The 21,872-nt window shown below is 37.2% G+C and overlaps 1 protein-coding gene across 1 annotated transcript in view; it reads right to left on the bottom strand.

Moving 5' to 3' along the window:
- Positions 1-202: 202 nt before the first annotated feature.
- The window catches only part of exoc2 (exocyst complex component 2), a 46,133-nt gene continuing 24,463 nt past the window's right edge, over positions 203-21,872 (bottom strand). The window contains exons 13-28 of the mRNA XM_067416799.1: positions 21,304-21,428; positions 21,140-21,208; positions 19,724-19,881; positions 18,189-18,310; positions 16,861-16,922; positions 16,675-16,755; positions 16,511-16,570; positions 16,359-16,420; positions 14,480-14,546; positions 11,946-12,062; positions 8,414-8,555; positions 4,835-4,890; positions 3,920-4,042; positions 2,751-2,812; positions 2,543-2,602; positions 203-544 (exon numbers count right to left, since the gene is read on the bottom strand). Of these exons, the coding sequence (XP_067272900.1) occupies positions 451-544; positions 2,543-2,602; positions 2,751-2,812; positions 3,920-4,042; positions 4,835-4,890; positions 8,414-8,555; positions 11,946-12,062; positions 14,480-14,546; positions 16,359-16,420; positions 16,511-16,570; positions 16,675-16,755; positions 16,861-16,922; positions 18,189-18,310; positions 19,724-19,881; positions 21,140-21,208; positions 21,304-21,428 (1,460 nt within the window). The 3' untranslated portion in view covers positions 203-450. The remainder of the gene's footprint in view (positions 545-2,542; positions 2,603-2,750; positions 2,813-3,919; positions 4,043-4,834; positions 4,891-8,413; positions 8,556-11,945; positions 12,063-14,479; positions 14,547-16,358; positions 16,421-16,510; positions 16,571-16,674; positions 16,756-16,860; positions 16,923-18,188; positions 18,311-19,723; positions 19,882-21,139; positions 21,209-21,303; positions 21,429-21,872) is intronic.

Below are 21,872 nucleotides of genomic sequence, written 5' to 3'. Positions count from 1 at the left end.
CTCAATAGTTTCTCTCTCTCTCTCTCTCTCTCTCTCTCTCTCTCTCTCTCTCTCTCTCTCTCTCTCTCTCTCTCTCTCTCTCTCTCTCTCTCTCTCTCTCTCTCTCTCTCTCTCACACTCACACACACACACACACACACACACACACCTGGCAATTACATTAGTAACGGTTTTACACACTACCATTCACAGAAAAACGCACTTCTGTGTAAGTGCACATAGATTTATTTTGGTTCTGAACTGCACAGGAGGACAAAGAGGCAGTACAACTTGTCATATTAATGAGTCTATGAATAATCAACAGACTGACACATCATCACAAACGCAGATTAAAAAAAGGCTATATTAGTGGCACTAGATTGGCTTTACACGGTTTTTAAAACTGAAATGGTCTCTTAGTGTTACAGGGCAGAAGTATTGTTGAAATGTTGGGGGTTTTTTTGTGAAGATTTATCGCTTCACAGGCTGAAAAGAGGCCGGCTTGAAGCAGTTAAGCTGTAGCTTCATACTGCTCTTAAACTTATTCAGTAGCTCCTCCAAGAGTCTGAGAATGGAGAGAGAGAGAGAGAGAGAGAGAGAGAGAGAGAGAGAGAGAGAGAGAGAGAGAGAGAGAGAGAGAGATTAGAAAAGATCTCTTTTACATTTTCATTGGCCACACCACAAAAAAAAAAGTTTTTTTGTTGTTTTAACATATATACTAGGCTAGCATTTAAAAGATTGGGGTCAGTGAGATCAAAAACACAGTAAAGACTTATGCACTAATACAAGATTTTCTACACATTATGAAATAAATGTTTTTCTCCAGTTCATGTTGGCCACATTTATTGGCACCTCCTCGAAATTCTTATGAGTAAAATATCTCTAAATATTCCCATTCATTTTATGCTTTTTTAGTACACCAGCTAAAGCATTGAAAATCCCCATTTCCAGCATCAGGGCAATAATTGAGAAGTTCAATCAACTAAAGATGTTCTGAATCTGCCTGGAAGAGGACGAGTGTCTATATCGTCCTAACGCACGAGAGGAGGAGAGTTTAAGTGGACAAAGACTCTCCGAGATCACAGCTGGAGAAGTGCAGAGATTAGTTGAGTCTTGGGCTCAGAAAGAATAAAAAAATCTATCAAACAACGCCAACATCACCACATGTTGTTTGGGAGGGTTTGAAGAAAAATCCTCCTCGCTCATCCAGAAACAAACTCCAGCATATTCAGTTCAGACACGACTGGAGCTTCAGACGGACCTGGTTCTGTGGTCAGATCAAACTAAAAAAAGAGCTTTTGGCACAAACACACCAGATGGCTTTGGTGCAAACAGGGATCAAAAGTCTCCCATGGCCACGGTTAAACACACCGCTGGATCTTTAATGTTGTGGGTCTGTTTTTTTGCTGGAGGTCCTGGACATCTTGTGTCCGCTTCTGCTAGAAATCTGATAATGGGCCGTGGTTGGATCTTCCATCAGGACAATGATCCAAAACAAACATCAAAATCAACACAAAAATGTGTGACTGAGCACAAAATGAAGCTTCTGCCATGGCCGTCCCAGTTCCTGAGCTGAACCCAATAGAAAATGAGTGATGAGCTGAAGAGAAGAGCTGGAATCTGAAGGATCTGGAGAGATTCTGGATGCAGGAATGGGCTCTGATCTCCAAACTCATCAGGCCTTACAGAAGAAGACTCAGAGCTGTGATCTTGGGGAACGGACGGAGCAATAATTGTGGCCAACGTGAACTAGAGAAAAATATTTATTTCATAATGAGATTCCCCCCGTCTCCACTTTTAATTGTTTTACTTCAATTAAAGGTCAGAATTTTGTGAATATTTTGAATGAAAGATCAAAAGGATAAACAATGCAGATTTATTTTCACAGCCGCCTTTGATCATATTTACCAGGGGTGCCAGTAATAGTGGAGGGCACTGTAACATTAAAATAGTATAATGTATAATAAATTAATGTATTTTAGATCACATAAATGAAGCCTTGCCAACCGCAAACTTTTGAACAGTAGTGTACTGTATGTGGTAAAAATGTTTATTAGTATGTTTTTTTTATTTATTTGCCATTATATCCGGTAATCTTGCAACTAACATTATACAACTCAATGACAGTAATTCATAAACTCATTTTAACTGGAAAATAATGGCATATGATCCAAAACATTGTCAATCGTTTGATGACTCTCAATCCGTTCAAATCAATGCTTCCAACTTCCAAGTCTAATACAAGTCCTTCTTGTAATTTTGTATCTTAACACCGCCCACTTTAATTGCAGGTTGATCACCACAGAGAAGATTATGCTTTCCCACCAGTGCGAACAGTTTCACACTTTGAATTGACTTATATCATCAGGTCTTACTCAGTCATTTATGTCACCAAAGTGATTACTCGCATGGCAGTTTATGACTGGACAAGGTCACTTGCACAAGTGGGATAGCATTTAATGGGTGCGCTTGGTGCTAATTATTATCATCTGTGATGGCCAGGGGTTATTATTTATTTATTAGTGTCAAGCATAATGTAATTGTGATTTGAGATTTAACTCACTTTTTGTCGGCTCCACTCTGCAGCTGTGGTAGTGCTTCCAATGCCTGTTTAAAACTAGTGCTGAGACACAGAAGATAACATCACACACTCACAACGAAACACATTATCATACAAACACGTTTTAGTTTAGACAAATTTCTGCTTTAATGTTTCTAGTTTAGCTTTTGTATTGAGACACGAATCAATGTTGAGCGTGATTATGTCTTACCGACTCTCTGATGTGAGGTACGGCTCGATGGCATCTAGCAACGCGCAGATTTCCAGACGTGCCTGGAGAGAGAGAAATATAAAAAATGATTGGTGTGCATTTCAATAACTTAAGGTGATAGTTCATCCACTAATGAAAAATCTGTCATAATTTATTCTCCCTCAAGTTGTTCCAAACCTGTGAGTTTCTTTCTTCTGCTGAATATTATTTTTTCTCCATAAAATGGAAGTCAGTGGGGTCCATCAACTGTTTGGTTACCCATATTCATCTAAATATCATCTCTTGCATGGGCGTCGGAAGCAAATAAAAAGTGGGTGGGTCAGTAGCGGCTAAGACAAAATATGATAGGTGGGGAAATTGTTTTGCGGGGGGTCTGGGGGTTGTACCCCCCAAAAAAAATGATTTCATAGATGTGATTTCGTGCATTATGGTGCGTTTTAGGCCATATCCCTTTCCTATACCAAAAAAGACATCAAACCAGTCAATACCAATAGTCTAATAAAAAGGCTATATTCATTTAACTGCCATAGAAATCAACAGTTTCACAGATAATGATAATGAACAAGTTGCATGTTTTTTATGCTCCGTATCCAGACAGAAAAAGTGCCGTTTACTAAACGATTAATTGGACCAGACAAATTGACAGAAATCACTGTTTTATTTACTGTGGCTATAGAGTAGGGGTAAGACGCATGGCATTTAGTTTTGATGCATATCGCGAGCATATGTTCGAATCCGCCTTTTGCCACACTCGCTCTACTCCCTTTCCCCATCACAAATCAGATCGGAAAGGCATTTATTTTCAATAAAAAATAGAAAATATTAGAAAAGGGGAAATAAAGCGTTTAACATGTGTTTAATAATACGTTTCTTAATAAGTTTCTCGGTTAAGGGGTAGTCAATGTAAGCAGACATGCTGAATTTGAGACGATAAAAGTGAGTGGGTCCAATATCATTGGTCTTGAAAAGTGGGTGGGTCTTGTCCCACACACACACAATGGTTCCGACGCCCATGATCTCTTGTATTTAGCAGAAGGAAGAAATTCACCCAGGTTTGGAACAACTTGAAGGAGAGTAAATGATGACAGAATTTTCATTAGTGGGTGAAGAATCCCTTTAAGATCAAGTGCTAATGGTCCTGATAAGTGTATGTGAGGTGTGAGGTGTACCTGCAGTGCACCGTTTTTACTAAAGGAGGACACACACTGCATCAGACGGCTCATTTCTTCGGCTACAGCCTCAATGATCTTTGATAAAACACGAGTAACCAGCTCCTTAGAAATCGTGAAAACCTGAGAGGGAAGAAACAAAAAATCTTTGAGAACTACTTTTGGTAACACTTTAGTGTGGGGAACACATATTCAATAATAAATACATATTTTGCCACAGTAAACTCCTAATTTATTGCTTATTAATAATTTGTTTTTGAAGCGTTTAAGTTTAGGTATTGGGTCATATTGGATCCGTGCAGCTCTTAAAGTGACAGCAGCCTAATATTCCTGCTGCCGTCTATAATACTTATTAAACAACAAGACAAAGAGAAAATTCACCTGTTCTTGACTGAATAACTTGTGTAACTATATATTACTATATAGAAGTAGAACTATATATATAAATATATATATGGACTGCATTTATATATATTGTAATGTATATTTTATTCATAAAGTGCATACAGTTACAGTTTCTGTAATCTTAAAACACTGTTTATATCAATCATATATTTGTTCAATTGTTTTTATTTGTTGCGATTGCTCATTTTTAAATTATTGTTAACTTGTTCTTTTTGATTTTTTCATGTTTACTCATCTTTAATAATGCCTGACATTTATGTCAGATAGGCTAGTTGTTTTTATGGTGTTTTTAAACCACAGGCAGACGTTCCTTGTGGAAATGTTCTTTAGCCTGTTGATTTTTGTTCAATATATTCAGAAATGATTTGCAATAGGACTTAAAATAAATGAGAATGATATCTAAGTTAAGTTGACATTTAATATGATGTTCTCGAGGTGTAAATTGTCTAACAGGGGTTCTTTTAAAGTAGAGACGTTTGATTGGTCAAACTGAAGGTTTGTGCATCTCACCTCAGCATGAACAGAGATAATGCTGACCAAAGCCTCCTTCAAATAACTCCTTACACCTGAGAGAGAAACAAAGGGAATGAGGGTAAGGGACCAAACAAAAAAATTAAAATCTCATCAGTTTATATTCGCAAGAATGATATGGTTTGGCCTAGTTGTCACATCTTTCCTCCTACATTCAAGTTCCTCAGAGAGCAAACTGTGTCAGGCATGGCTTGCATCATGAATATTGGTTACATTACTGGGATGATGAACTGATTTGCTGAAAGGCAGACATTGGTAGATGAGTTCACTCAGTGGGAGTGCCATTTACCACTAGCTTATACTTGCTTAACTTTTCCTCCACACTGCAATTAAGCAAAATCAACCTCTTGAACATATCTCAAATAGTTTTATAAATGTATTTACTTTCTCTGTACTGTTAAAGGGGTCCTATAATGCCCCTTTTTACAAGATGTAAAATAAGTCTTTGATTGAGTGTGTATGGGAAGTTTTAGCTCAAAATACCCCACAGATCACTTTTATAGCATGTAAAAATTGTCACTTTTTGAGGGTTAGCAAAAATGAACATTTTTGTGTGTGTGTTCCTTTAAATGCAGATGAGCTGCTGCTTCAAGAGCTCATGTTAGCAGCTCTGATTACCTCACACAGACACACTCTGAAAAACCCCCAGAAACTGTTCAGCCTTTTATGATCAAACCGGAGTCGGACAATGAAGGAGAGACTCAAGAGGAAGAGACAATATGTGACCCGTCACGGAAACCAGGGACACAAGTCGGCAGCTCTAAAAGCTCTCGCTTTTTTGCAGAATCTGTTAGTTGAAATCACAAAGAAGCCTCTCTGTGTTTGAGATGGCATTAATGGTATATTTAAAAGCATATATTTTGAGGTTGAAATCACCTTGTTTCGTCTGTGTGTATTTCCATACTGGCTTTTGTTATTGCCCTGCCCTCCAAGGGACGCGTGGCTAATTATTTCTGCAGCGCTCTGGCCGGCTGTAGAGATGATCTAAGCGACGATTAAAGCGGCATAATAAGACTGGCTAATACCCTTAATCTACAACTGAGCGAAGATGAAGAAGAGGAAGAATGTATCAGACAGGCGTCAGACGAGTTGGACCGTAAGAAATCAGAGACTATATCGATAGTAACATGTGACGGGTATAAAAACAGAGAAATGGCAAAAAAGTTGACGCAAATCGGTCACAGCTTCGAATCCGCCTTTTGCCACGCTCTCTAACCAAGAAACACTTCTTAATAAACACGTTAGATGCTTCATTTCCACTTTTCTAATATTTTCTCAATTCTTTTTGAAAATAAATGCCTTTCCGATCTGATATGTGATGGGAAAAGGGAGTAGAGAGAGTGTGGCAAAAGGCGGATTCGAACCTCTGATCGAGTTGCTTCAAAACTTAATGACATGCGCCTTACCCCTACACTACAGCCACGGTTACGGACTTTACACATTTCTCTGTCTTCAACCGCTTCAAACAGACGCACAGTACATCCACTAAGAAGACCCCGGCAAACAGAAAGTGTGCCCGAACGATTTCCATTGGAGCCTTCATTTCATTGGAGGCAACAAGATTTGCAAGAATACTTTTCTGTTTCTTATGGGGTGTCCATAAACACCAAAGTTTGTTGTTTTGTGTTCATTCCAAGAACACACACACGTTATCTCATGTTTAGACCTTCCCATACCTACCTAATGTTCTTAACTCTCGTTTTAATTGTAATCGTTAGCATCGTATCACTTGCCAAAAAACCCCATTACTATAATGGGCTTTTAGATGGTAATGTTAGCATCTTTATTATTAGTAGTATGCGGTCCGATTTTTCCCGTTGCGTCTGTCGTTACTAGCAACCATGCAGCTTTACAGGGGGTGTGGCTTATCTAAATGAGATGTAAATGAGCCCTATTGTCACTTCCAGCAGGTGAGAACAGGTCAGAACTGCAAAACTTTAGAGGCTGTTTTCTCTCGTTTACACTTTTCTAAAGGCCTAAATTCAGATGGACACAACTTCTCAAAATATTATCAGATTTTCATGTGTTACACATCGTTGGAAAGCTTGGAGACTACACTTTCAGAATCTGTGAATAACTCAAAATGCCCCAGAACCGACTTGTGTCCCTACTTTCTGTGACTGGTCACATATGCAGAAAGAGACAGGATGTTTCTGAATGGTTAGTTGATGAATTTATGTAGCTGATGTTGAGTTAACCATCTTCAAGTCATTGATTAGCATACTCTAATATACATATTAGTCATTATAATCTATAAATCTCACAAACACAGTCAGGCTACTGCTACATTTTCACATAAATTGATAATTTGCAAATTTTTAAGCCTTGCCAACATTTATAATATTCAAGCACAAGTAGACGTGAAAGTACCGATGTCTCTCAGTTTGGTACTCACGTTGTGTGATAAGTTGTGTGTGTAACACACATCAAAAACTCGTGCCCAGAATGTCACGTCTCATAGCGTGCAAAAAACTCTTTCACGTCTTCCTGAGTTTAAACAAAATTGTCAAAATGCCTGTCTTGACGAGTACTGTAAACAAAGTCGTTATGTCATAAGTGAACGTAAACGTGAGAAATAAAACGCATGTGTAACAGTCCACTGAATCTGTGCAGCTCTTAAAGTGACAGTAGCCTAATATTCCTGCTTCCGTATGGTTCTGTTATGTTAATCTAACAAACAACAGGGGAAAAGCTCACAGCTCTTGACTGAATAACTGTAATATGAGTTCATCTATATTAATAGTGTAGATTATGCAGTGGTATTTTACATTTGATTACTATTTACCTGAAAATCTAGTTTAAAACGAACCCGAAAATAACTGTTTATTTCATTGGTATATGTTTGTACTATTTATTTGATCTATTGCTCGTAATTTGATTATTTGTTCTCATTTTATTAATGACTGTCCTGAACAATATTTTAAATGTATATCAGTTAGGCTAGTAGTTGTAGGTGTCCTAACCTTATTTGTTAAGATTACATGGATCGAAAACAACAAACAATAACTAGGTCTAGTTTATTTCATTTATTCATGACTTTTTTGTGGTGGGGCCAGTGAAAACTTCGGCAAGTAAGTAAAAATTTTAACCACTGGCCTGAATGGTACTGTAAATGACATCAAGTTAATTATTATGCACATTAACAAAATCATATTAGTTTGTGTATTTTTGAGGTAAAGATGATGATTTTCCAATTGGACTGGTAAATAAACAGGAGCAGTGGCAAAGGGAAGGTGATTGGACTTACACAGTTCTACTTCTAATGTTTGAGAGAAGCAGGAAGTGTTAATTCATTTACACAAATGATTCAACATAAGCAACAGCATTCAGTCAAGTAAGCACCACACAGACCTGATTATACTAAATATACACACACTAACACAACTGAAACTGACACACAAAAGCAATGACGGCAGATTGAAACTGCAGAATCAAGATCAGCAAATGTATTTGTGGCTCTCTATGGTGATGATGTTTCAACATTCAAGCAGACATCTTTTTCTAGAAGCATCCTCAGTGTCGTTAGTATGCACATAGCATGCTTCAGGTGTGTGATACCTGTAGGCGGCAGGCAGTCCTTCCAGTCAAAGTATCCGGCGTAGATGCCAGGCTCCAGCGAGCCGACGATAGGATCAGATTTTTTCTCGATGTACGTCTCAAACAGATATTCGTCCAGCTGTCTCAGTGCCTCTATGCTGACCTGAAGAACATGGGCATGCGTTCAGTTTAATCACAAACCACTGATGGCCTTCACAGATCATACAAGATTCTTTTTTTAACATTGAATTTATTGAGTTTTAAATATCAGTACAAAATACAAAATAGACTGCACAGATCTTTGATCATACAAGATTCAATCCTGCAGCACAGCAGAGCATGTAACCTTAAGAAACTATTAACATCACACACTTCTTGCAGAATGAGTAAAGACCACTCATGCATAGCCATCGTTCTGATGCATGTTTAACTTTAGGGAAAAAACCAAATTGGAAAGCACCATCTTAAAAGGGGACACATCTCTGGGATCTCAGTAAAACTCCAGAGATGTACATCTGTCCTAATACATGAGAGGTAACAGAAGATTGTTGTAACAAAATGTTGTTACACATTAATAACTATACAAAAAAAAAGTCTTGTTCATGCATATCTCCTGCTGTGATGCTTTAGTGTTTTGCATGGCTGCCAGAATGTTACTATTTGGGGTTTTAAGCATGCAGTTGCTAAGGTGTGCAAGCCAAGCATGTGGTCGTTTTCTATTTTTCATTGGTGCTTGATTAACATTTATCACACAGAATATGAGGTCTGTAAGACCTGAATACAGACCAGAACCACGCATTTTTACATATGTTTGACCATTCAAACTTAAATAATAATCCGCAAAAGAACTGAATGGCGATCGGCGATCGCATATTGTCTGAAAGGCGTGTGCGCGCGCTTCAGGTCAGAGTCCCGCAACGCGTTTTTTCTTCTCCATGCGCTCATATTTCTGTTGCTTTCTTTATCATGCGCTGCGCGTATATATTTAACTCTTCTACTTCCCATGTTTAGAGAACATTGGAAGCAGAGCTCTACACACACGTCCTGACACCTGCTGTCACACATCCACGCAAATTAAGAAATACAGCTCATGTTAGCGCTGCCCTCCTTAAAGTACCGGCACTAATAAATGTCCATATCATACCATTTGTAACAGAGTATCACAATACTTTTCTAGTACTGTTATATCATGCAACACTAGTAGAAACATGGCGGCACAAATTGGCGGCTTCACTATCAGGAGACGGTGTGTGTAGATAGAAACGGCTCATTCTAAGGTAATAAAAACATAACGGTTCATTATTTAAGGTCTTTATACACCACTGAACACATAGTTATGCATATTATATTCCATTCCTCTCAATAGATCCTCATAAATATTACACACTGCACCTTTAAATGACTGCATAATACTTTCATGTTTAATGGGCCATTTAATTTTTTTTCCAGTGATGAAGTATGTTTAGAAGCAGGTCCAACCACAGCATATTCAACTGTATCTGTCAGATCACTTTCTGCATATTTGCATAAATAAAGCTCTGCTAATTTATGGTCGTTGTCAGTGCAAACTCCTTTAACACATTATTTTTCTCATATTTTACATTATTACAGCACCTCTGTCCCCAGTTTGGCTCGAACACGCTAATTTTGATAAAGCCCCTCCTTCTGTGATATGAAATTTATGTGATTGCCACTGTTTTTTGTTCGGGAAATGTCCCACCTCTCCATAACTGCGAGTTCTTCTAAAGTGTACATATTAAAGGCACAATATGTAATTTTTAGCCTCTACAGCCGGGTAGAAAAGAATCCGATGGGACTCGGGCAGAAATCATATTCATGAGCAAATGTATTCCAGATTAATGAGCATTAGTGTATATGAAGCAGGGTGGAGCAGAACGAAACGCTGGGGCGACTGCTAATGAGAGACGAGCGACACGGCTCGAGAGCAGAGGAGCTTTTATTCTGTCAAACGAGCGCTTCTGCTTCTTCTGCTCGTGTGTGTGTGTGTGGGAACGCAGCGCTCCTTTATCATATCACACACATCTGAGTGTGTTGAGAGTGATGTTATAATGCTACTCTGTACGTTCACTCGGCGCTACTATGAGACACTTGTTCACACTGCAGTGAGAGATGGATATTAGGCGGTAAAACATGGTACTCTGTGCGGTAAATCAAGAACACCAGATTTAAGAGAACAATCATTAGTTTCTGTCCATCAATGATCCAAACAGTTGCTCTCCTGTCTAATAAAACACATCAGATATTAAAGCGGCTTCGGTGTTTCCATGGGTACTACAAAATAAACTGGAAATCGACGGGTAACTTGCGGGCGGGTATGTCACTGAACGGTCCGTGTCCTGGTTAAAATTGCTTATTTCTCTGGATTTAAACATTCTTGAAAACCTTTGGGATAATGTGAGTACACAAGTCAACCAAATATATAGTACTAGTGGTTTTTGGATTTTTTAAACCAAACATCTTCCATAGGTGCCCTTGAGGTTATTTCAAATCAATTTGAGCCAGAATCAGACCTTCACAATGTTAATGAACGAGAGGATCGTGCAGAACGGATTTCATGCACAGACTTTGTAAGCACAGATATCAAAGGACGGTTTAGAGTGGTATGTTTTAAAAAAAATTCTTATACATAATAAACACAATGTTATCCACCACTTAATCATGTAATTTGTCAGAAACCTAAGGTAATATAAACAGTAATCGATCACAAAACCATGGTTAATTTTCAGTCATACAAAAGCAGCGGAAAACAAGCCGTTCTCTGTGAAATGTGCAGCGCTCAGATAAACGTTGGGGTTGTAAGGTTCAGGAACAGTGTTTAAAATTAATTTAAACCACTAAGTTTGCCAGCCTTACGAAGATCTAACAAATGAGTTTTGGAAACGGTGAAGAAAAACTGCATTTCTTTGACTGATAAGTCTTCTCTAAAGCAGCTCAGACAGACCTCGTCCCCGTTTTTGCATATTTTCCATGGGCGGGGATTGTTTAAATTAGTAACATTATGACTATCATTGTAGTCCAAATTAACCATTCATTGTAGTTCTTGAAAAGTGGATTTTGTTAAATAAAATATCCTTTGGAGTGGACTTTAAACAGCAACATTAAACACTAACTAAAGTGGAACAGAATAACAGAACCCCTTTAGGAGAAATAGGTCACTGTGATCATGTAATATAGCTCTACTGTGAGTTATTATCACTCTTATTCAGAGTTAAATTTCTCTGAAAGGTGAAATGCATGCATCTACATAATCGCTTTAGGCCTGACACACTCATTCACAACGATCTGCATTTACTGGAAAGGCCAACCATAACCTTTCACGCTCTCCCCTGCAGGCCAGAAAAGTCACCTCGAGTGAGTGTGCTCTAATGCCACCACGAAAAACCCTTGAGCTTCTCCTCAATCTGTGTGAGTCATTCTCACTTCAGCAAAAGAAAGCATAAACGACCAACTTAGAATCACACCTGTTATCACTTTAAAGAAGAAAATGCCAACTGTGGAGTTAAAGGGAAAAAGGAAGTGTGTGTGTGTGTACCCTGATGATCTTCTCTGCAGTGGTGAAGCCGTTCTTCTCCAGGTGCTCAGCCAGATTGAGAAACGTATGTCTGTCCAGATACTGACAGTTACTGAGGATGATGAGGAGACGCTGCTCCTGCATGGGCCAGAACACACACACACACACACACACACACACACACACACACACCAAATGATTCAGTTACAATGAACACACACATATATAAAGAACATTTTTGGGGTATTTATCTCGAGAAAACATAACAGTTAAGCCGTTTCCTTAATTGATTTTTGTGTGTATGTGTATAGGAACATAGTTTAAACAATCTAGAAAGTCTGAGAGTACGTGTGAAGCGTATATATGATGGGTATTATTGTGCCTTTATTTAAAAATTGGTGAAGCATGAACCAGTCAGTGAAAGAAAGAGAGAGTAAAATAGAGAAAGAGAGAGAGATAGAGGGGAAACCTGCAGCTCTTCCACTGCAGGCTAGGGGAAGCCCCATGTGAGCGGCCGCAACACTGTGCTCTCGTTAGCGAAAGCGGCTGTTTTTCACAACACATGACCTCTGTGCGTGATGTGTGAATGTTTGCTGTGTTGCAGATGGAAACTGTGACAAAGACATCCATAGCGGAACACAGGATGTTTTCTCAGGAAAAGGGTTCGTCAGAACTAATAAATAACTAGTAGAGTATTTATGGGGAAAAAATCAGAATTTTTTTTTGCACGATATGACAAAATATTAAGGCATTCCGTTTAGATATGGAACAAATATTTTAAGCAAAACGGCACGCTTCAAATTACAAAACAAATAGTAAAGAATTTACAATAAAAAGTGCTAATGCAGTCAATCGATTAAAAAATAGTAATTAATGTAACTATTTGTGTTACATTATTGTTACATTATTAATTAATGTAACTTTCTGTAACATTGAACTTTCTAATATTTTTATACTGAAATTAAATTTCACACTTACTCTCCAAATAGAAACAAGACATCGGTGTGTAATAAAGGTCAAATATAAGAAAAATACGGCTTTAACAGCAAAAAAGAAGTATTAAGACATGTTATACCGCACCCCATAAACACAACCAAGCCTAGAAAAACACAGAACCACCCCTTTAAACATTAATGATAGACGTTCAAAATTACAGTATAATTGATATAATAAATGTCATATTTACCTGTGGCCTTCATAATCTATATACAGGAATTAAATAAAGTTATAACACTTTACAGTTTTAAACTATGAATTAAATATAGATGAATCATTATTAAAGCCAGTTTTCTCAGTTCTCTTTGTTCTTTGATGAACATTAATGACAGAATCCCAGCTGCTGTCTGCTGTTTATTAGGCTGCTGTCACTTTAAGATCTGCCGCTGCCGATCATAACGCAAATCTGACGAATCTCTTTAAGTTAATTTAAGACGTTAAGTCTGTTCTTATGAGGATACTGGACAAACTAGCATTTTGGCATAATTGTGTGTTATTGTTTATTCAAGTGTGAAAGAGAACTCGATATTGGCGCGCGTCTTTCTGTGTGTGTGTCATAGTCAGGACATTAACAGACAGCTCGTTTTGTCTCGTTTGTCTTGTCGTGCTTGAATGGTTTAATAAGAGCGTGATCATATAATGTAACGGTAGCCAAAGGATGACAGAAAAACGGATAGTTGCATTAAATATTTTTAACGTGTTAAACTGAACAAATTAAATCGCATGCATTAGCTGGTAATTTTGACAGCACTAGTTTGTACTAGTTTGGGGTTGTCAAACATTAATGAGCCACTGTCATTTTAAAGCCTGCCTTAAGTGTTAAGTAGACTCCAAATGCGTAATGAGGTCACTGTTTAAATTTTTACATACATACACACACACACACACACACATTTCTGAAGGATTAAATGAAGGCAGGAAGCACTTCAAGGTTACGTGAGGTCTCTGAATATCTTCAATTGATCAGGTGCGGTTTCGGTTTTACCAGGATCCTCTTTCTCTCTCTATTTTTCTGTCAATCTTTTCATCTATCAGGCTTTCAGTAAAACTGTGACACTGTGGTTCTGATACTACACATCAACACAGTTTAATTTGGATTTCGGTCAGGGCCTCTGTGACTAATTGTTTTAAACCAGGCGAGAAGCTGAGCTGTTATCTCCACTAACTTCCTATTATCCATATTTAAATATCCTGTTGTATTGAGTGACGTCCCCCTCTGCAGTTTACATTACATGAATATAACACCAGATTTTGGACTGCATGCTGTGGTAATCAGTCCACACATACTCTTATTTAGCCTTTTCTGACAAAGTGGATTGACGACTAAAAAAAAAAAAGTGAAGAGTACTCGACGCATGCCAGATTTAAACCTGCCTCCCATATAAACCCCACAGCTCGATGTGCTCTTATAGGCCACAGCTAGACATTTTTATGAATAATGAAATTAACAATATGTATCTTTAGCATACAATATGCATTATTCATCTGAAGAGAGAGAAAGACAAGATGGAACAATGAGAAAGGTGGAAATCAGGAGGAGAGGTGAAGATCGTCCTTACTGGTTTTGAACTAAAGTCTTCTTTGATGCTTCCAAAGAGATCAGGTGAAGCCAAATCCACAGGCAAACTGAAAGAGAACAATTTTGATTACAAAATTATAAATATAAATTTTATAGTGAATATATAGTGTATTCCCCTTTTCAAGACTTTAGTAGGACAATTCTTGTGAAATCTACAATATAATTCTGTAGTCCGTTTGTACTATGAAGTACCCAGCATGCAGTGCGGCATGAATAGATTATGCTGTGGAGTTGATTCTATTGATTCTTGTCGGTTTTATCTGTGCTGCTGAACTTACTTTTGCTTCACTTTTAGCAGTATGTGTTGTTTGTTTATTTTGTAATGTTCAGTTGTATTGTGATTATTTGTTGAGTGTCACCATCGTTGTGTTTTGTATGAGTGTTGATGTCTGTGCATCATTAGGTGATGGGAGAACAAAAATCTTGTGTTGCTCAGCAGCTGCTTCACTACTGTGAAATATCCATATGCAAACAATTATGAATTTGAATTAGGATATTGGTTAATCAATCTTCACGGTAAAATAACGCTAATAATAGTACAGTTTAACTAACTTAAAATCCACAAATTAGCTTATTATTATATTATAGCTTGTCATTGTTATATCAAATGTTTTCATTTGTCACACTTCTAGATCAGAAAATTGAATATGAAAATTAAGGATCCCAAGCTAATGAAACACTGATGCCCATCATGGTGACTTCATTAATTACAGCACTGAACAATATCATTCGGTTAAACAGTGTCGGTTAAAGACGAGTTTATCATCATGTGAATTCACAGTAAAGCAAGATCAGTTCCTGTGATATCAGCATCACTTTGCTGTTGATTAACAGAAAATCATAAGAAAATGACCCAGCATGCATTAATTTCACTGTAAATTTCCGACTACAGTAATTTATTGTAAAATAATACTCTTTAATCCTGTAAATTCCTGGCAATTTCTACAGTGCATTACATACACAGGTCAGTGACATTATGCTCATTTTTGCCCTGAAAGATCAGAAAATGATACAGATTAATGATATTCATGATTTCTATATGAAAAAATTTTAAAAAAAAATGTACCTTTAAAAACTTGATTCAAATGTGTACAATCAAATGCAAGGATTTAAAAAAAATTGTTACACCACTTGACATTTTTTAAGCCATTAAATGTATTTTGGGGTTTTATATGTATTTGTGTGTGTGTATATATATATATATATATATATATATATATATATATATATATATATATATATATATATCCTTCCCTCAGGTCATTTTGATCCAAAACAAATTTTTGGAAAAACATTTAAACATTGAGTGTTCATCGGAGTGGTCCAAGACCTTATATAGGACTTTTCTCACACTTGAAACATGAATGCACAAACAAACACTGACTGGATTCGAGGAGGGGTTTTGGGAGGATTTTGTGCTCGAAATTTTAAAAAGTAACAATTCCTTCACTCGTGGATCAATTTGACCCCGTTAGAAATAAATGGAACGTGAGAAATGCTTCAGTACACACAGAAAAACCTAAAAATGCTAAAACTTTACCAAAAAATTATTTTATGTCTGCATGTGTATCTGAATGCATTCTGAAGAGCTATTGACTTTAGGACCCAGCGGAACTGCTCATTTGCTCCATACAGAGCTATAAGGCCATCTAGTGGCAAGAGTAATCATGTTATATTATTATTTTCTCACAAGAGGTCGGAAGACACACCCAATGTAAGATATTTTGAGCTGAATTAAAGGTTATGCACGAAATTGTGAGTTATTTTGAATTCAAGTTGACAGAATGTGAAGAATGTGCTTAAATTATTATTTATTGATAAAATCGAATAATTTAAAGGTAAATAATGATAAAACTCACTGAGAGGTGTCGATGTCTCCATCAGTCTTGATGCTGAGCTGCTCGAGACATTTAATAAAGACCTAAAACAGGTAGAGACATAAAAAATACCAAAATCAGCAGGAATTATATTTACAAATCCCAGCGAAACGACAGATACCAGCAAACAATACCTTCATGATAGAAACGCACTGTTCGCAAGCTTTGTCCTGGACCACATCCAGATTTAAGATCTAAAGATAAAGAGAAAGACACACACACTGATTGATTAATCTCCATATAATCTGCTGGTTGGGGATGAGATTTGAAAAATATACAAAAATGTGAGGGTTTGTACATTGATCTCTCCAGGTTTACACTCCATCGGCTCCTTCAGAGACTGCAGCATCTGAACCATGCACTGCTCAAACTGGGCCGGCTGAAACACACACATCATTTATCTGTAAGTTTTGAATCTGCAAGTTATAACAATTCATTTAAATAAACTGGAATGGAATATAATAATAAAGCATAAAAGATGTACCAGTGACGTAATCCCCTCATTGTCCACAACCCAGTCTTCTTTTTCTGCAAGTCTCTTTACATCTAAAATAAACACAAAGTTTAGTCACATCAAATCAGTACCAAAACAACTTCATTCTTCAACAATTCTCTCAACATTAGTGTTGAGAAAGCTACTTTAATTGGGCAATCTAGCCTTCTGAAAAAGTTATTAGTTAGAACCAAAAAATAGCTACATTTACACTAAAATACAACTATAAAACACCATAAATTCAGCTTTTTTTGTCTTGTGGACTGTATGTAAATATCTTTTATGTACAATATCTTATTCAGGACGGCACTAAATAAAAATGAACATGCATTTTGTATGATCTCTCTTATTTTGCTCAAATTATTCATATTTTCACAGATTCTGCAAGGGGTTCACAAACTTTCAAGCAGCACTGTATGTATAAAAAAGACAAAAATCTAGCAGAATTTAACTGAACATTATGCTAAAAAAGAAGACGCAGAGACTGAACCTCAATTTTGTGAGTTATACTGCTCCAGATGTGTTTGCCAAATTGTGGTTAACTCAGAACAAGACTTTAGTTCACTAGAGCTGCTTTACCAAAACCACAAAGATGTTTATACTGAACATGAGTGCAAATCCATTGAGTTGAGAGCTCCAGAGCGCCCTCTACTGCTCGACATTAGTGACAGACTGATATACAGTTAAACCAAAATGTGTTTCTCATTTTCTCACATATCACAGTTTATTCACTACGGTTTAGTAAATGCTAATAAAATATGACAAGAACTCAAGAGTTAAACTGTCAGAACAAATTCATCTTGATAATGTCTTGATAGAAAGGGATGTAATGGATTACAATCAACCAATCAGCTGTTAGATTTAAGAACACAATTAGATAATACCAGTTCAGGTCAACCAATGACCAAGCAGTGCTTCATTTACTTCAGTCTGTGGTGTCAAAGGTCACATTAACAATTAAAGAACAAACACTTCAGAGCTCAAAGTGTCTGAATCATGTTGCTTCCACATTTTTATCAATGTCACTGTATGAAGAATTTTTGTGAATAATGTAACTGGATTTAGCTCTCCTCAGTTACAGAAATGAACTATAGTGTCCTGCACACACTAGTAAAACATTATATCTGCTGTCTAAACCATTCTTGATCTTGAGATGATCATTGCTGACCAATAAGCTTACCTGCAAGGCCAATTACATTACCCATCTGTAATTTTTCAGAGGATCTTGAGCAAAATATTATGCAGAATACTTCAGCAATCACATTTGCCATTGTTTGCCTGAGACACCTGAAGAAGGCTCAGTGTGTGTATAGTCTTACCCTCTTCTGTGTGCTGTAGTGTGGTCAGCAGGCAGTGCACACGCAGGTCCTGCAGCAAATCCTGAATCACCTGCAGCAGGTCATTAGGGATCTCCAGAGCTGACAGAGCCTCGTGACTCAACCTGAGAGAGAGAGAGAGAGAGAGAGAGAGAGAGAGAGAGAGAGAGAGAGAGAGAGAGAGAGAGAGAGAGAGAGAGAGAGAGAGAGAGAGAGAGAGAGAGAGAGAGAGAGAGAGAGAGAGAGAGGATACACCAACATTTTTTCTCAAATGGAAAAATTGGCTAAAAATGCCTTCCAGTAACAGAATCTGTGACACAGAAAACTGCAGTCTGTATGTACACTCATTCTGGTTTAACTAGATCTAATGTAAATGCAAATGATGAAAATGATGATGCACAACAAACTGCAAACAACAGCACAACAAACTTGCTTGAAGGGATAGTTCACCCTCTCTCTCAAGTTGTTCCAAACCTGTGTGCTAGGGTTGGGCGATATAAACAAAATTTCACGATATGAGTAGTTTTATTTCACAATGTAGTTGTTTTTTGCTTTAAATAAAGTTATTATATCAAAAAGTTTGATACCACTGAATCGGCATTATTCTTGTCACCATCTTAATATCATTTAAAAAACGAATACTACCTTACTAAGCTCAATGAAAGACTGAGAAAACCAAAAAGAAGAAAGAAAGAGTAAAGAAAAATAAAGAGACAAATGAAATGACCTGAAAAACATCAAGCGCTAAAAATACTACTAAACAATGCATAGTCTTTACTGTGTACATTAAATACACATTTATTCTTATTAATGTTACAAAAGTGATCCAGTCAAGAGCAGTGAGAGATTTTCTCTCTTTTGTTATTTAATTAGCATTAAAATTTGACAGTGGGAAATTTTGGGCGCTGTCACTTTAAGAGCAACTAAACGGATCCAATATACTCGTGCCTTTTCACTCTCAACTGTTAATGTTCACTTAAGACAAATGACTGTTTGCGTGCAAATACATGGTCACTTTGACACATAGGTGTGTGTACCGTTCAAGCCCAATTAGTTGTCAAAAAGCTCTCAGTTCAGTTCTCAGGCTCTACGAGCAGCGGCTTCGTCTCTCACACACCGCTGAGAAACTCTCAGAGAGCGCTCAGATACTGAAATGAGATCTCTTTCACAGCTAATTATACGCTTAAAAACACATGCAAACGATAAGCTTTCATGACCGCACAGCACAGCAACGTCACATATCACCCACCCCTACTGAATGACTTTCTTCTTTGGAATGTAAAAGATGAATAATGCTGTTAACCAAAGAGATTTAGTGCCCATTGACGTCCATTGTACATAAAAAACAAAACAAAAAAACAAGACAAAACACTGAAGACATTTCTTATATCTTATTTTATATTGCACAGAAGAAAGAAGAGATGATAGAATTGTCATTGTTGGGTAAATGATTCATTAAACATATTTGGTTTTGGCCGCACTTTTTTGTCCCATCACCAATTCCTACACCCCTACTAGAAATAAAAGCACACATGTACCTGACGGTGTGGATGACCTGAGTAAGCCAGGCTCCACTGAGAGGGGTTTTGGTGTCCCAGCCTCCATACTGCCGCAGCTGCGCCTCCGTCAGAGAGGAGGGCAAAAGAGCACCTCGAACTAACTGCACCAGACGACGGGTCACCTCCTCAATCATGCTCTACACACAATCAAATGTGCCAATCAAACACATTAGGAAGTGGAAAAAACCTTACCTTCCCAAATAAGTTGTCTCAAATAGTGATGCAACATATTTGCATTTTTTTTTTGCAGAAACACTGAAACTGAAATTAAAGTTTTATTAAAAGCAGAAAAACAGAACCGAAACTAAAAAAAAGTTTCTAATAATAAATAAATCAAATGTATGTATTATCAACACTCAAACCAAAAATAAGTTGTATATAAAGAATACAAATATTTTTTTGATATCTGTCCGAGCGATTACATGATACATTTCAATAAGTTGGATTGTTTTTTCTTTTCCAACAAAATAAGATTAAAAATGAGAACTCAATATGGTCAAGCCAGCCCTAGCATCCACACAGCTGACATGTTTACCTGTAGTAGAGAAGAAAATAGACACTGACAGTCAAAGCATGCCATTGGAGCAGCGCTAATTAAACATCAATGAGTGCGTTTACATGCACACCAGTGAGCTGATAACTCCAAAAAATCAGCTTATTGAAATAATCAGTTTTCCCTGTTTACATGCAAACCGGTAAACTGACAATGCAAGTAAACCGTGTTTACATGACTTTATTATTAAACCGGTTTATTTCCTTGTAGTGACGTCAAAAATAAGTTTTCCAAAGGTTACGTCAGTTGTGATGTTAAATAAAGCGTGCGCCGTGTCAGCGGGAGATTTCCGGCTCATATTATCCCTAATGCAGTTCCAGATGAAGCGTTTTGACTGAAACTCTTCTACTTCTGCTGCATGTGATGAGAATAACACATATTTACAATTTTCTGGGTCTTAAAAGAGTCTGCATTTGTGATATATGTCCTTATTTCATGTAAAACGTCTGGATGCATTTAAATCTGCTCTAAGTTTGCGTTTTTGTCACCTATCACACATGCGCACTTCAATAAGCCGACAGAAAGCAGGTTAATGCGTTTACATGCCGCGCGAATTCGGGGTAAGAGGCAAAAAACGACCTGTCCCGACCGGTTTATTCTTACGCCGTTTATGACCTTACTCTGATAAAAGAAAGCGGGTTACCGCGTTTACATGACTATGTTCGTTGTCGGCTTATTAGGCATAATCGGCTGAAAAACGTGCATGTAAACGCACCCATTGATTCAGCCAATCATTTCAGATTCAATTTTGGCGCATCACTATTGACTCACCTTAGGGACTCTTACTCACACTTTTATTCTCTAGACTAGAAGCACAAAAACGTTCCAGCTGCTTTACTGACCTTAAAGTCATTCTGTCTTTGCCGAGCGTTCTTCTTTAACTTCTCCACCTGACCGGACTTCTCTCCAGTCTGTCCAAGACAACAACGTCAATAAGAGAGTGAGCGCTTACACTAGCCTTTTGTTAGCCTATACACTCTGAAGGTATATTTGTGTGTGTAAATACCTCACTAAACAGGCTGCCGTTGACGTAAGAGATCCAGAGTTTCCAGAAGTTGGGCAGCTGGCTAATGACCACATCTGAGAGCTTTTCCACAAACCTCACCTGCTGAGGGCTCTTATAGTGCCACGCTGAGGAAATATGAATGACATAACGTTACAAACACAGCAGCATTAGGCTTATGAAAATGATGACGACTGGATTTAATTAAAAATATATAACACCGTTCTAGTGGTTTTTGGAAATTTTAATTAAAAAATCTTACATACTGTGCCTTTAAATAAATATATCATGCTCACCAAGGCTGCATTTATTTAAAAAATACAGCAAAAACAATTATATCATGAAATATTACAATTAAAAATAAATGTTTTGTACCTGAATACATTTTAAATTTGTCTAAAAAAAAAAATATATATATATATATATAGTTTTTTTTAATTATGTGTGTGTGAGTGTGTGTGTGTGTGTATATAGTGTATACATGTTTACTATATATGTTGGAAACATTTGCTGCTTAGTATTTTGGTGGAAACCATGATATACTGTTTTCAGGATTCTTCAACAAACAGAAA

Source organism: Pseudorasbora parva, chromosome 15 (assembly GCF_024679245.1).
Source record: "Pseudorasbora parva isolate DD20220531a chromosome 15, ASM2467924v1, whole genome shotgun sequence".
Classification (NCBI taxonomy): Eukaryota; Metazoa; Chordata; class Actinopteri; order Cypriniformes; family Gobionidae; genus Pseudorasbora; species Pseudorasbora parva.
Note: the sequence above shows the minus strand (reverse complement) of the source record. Positions and strands in the feature narration are given on the sequence as shown.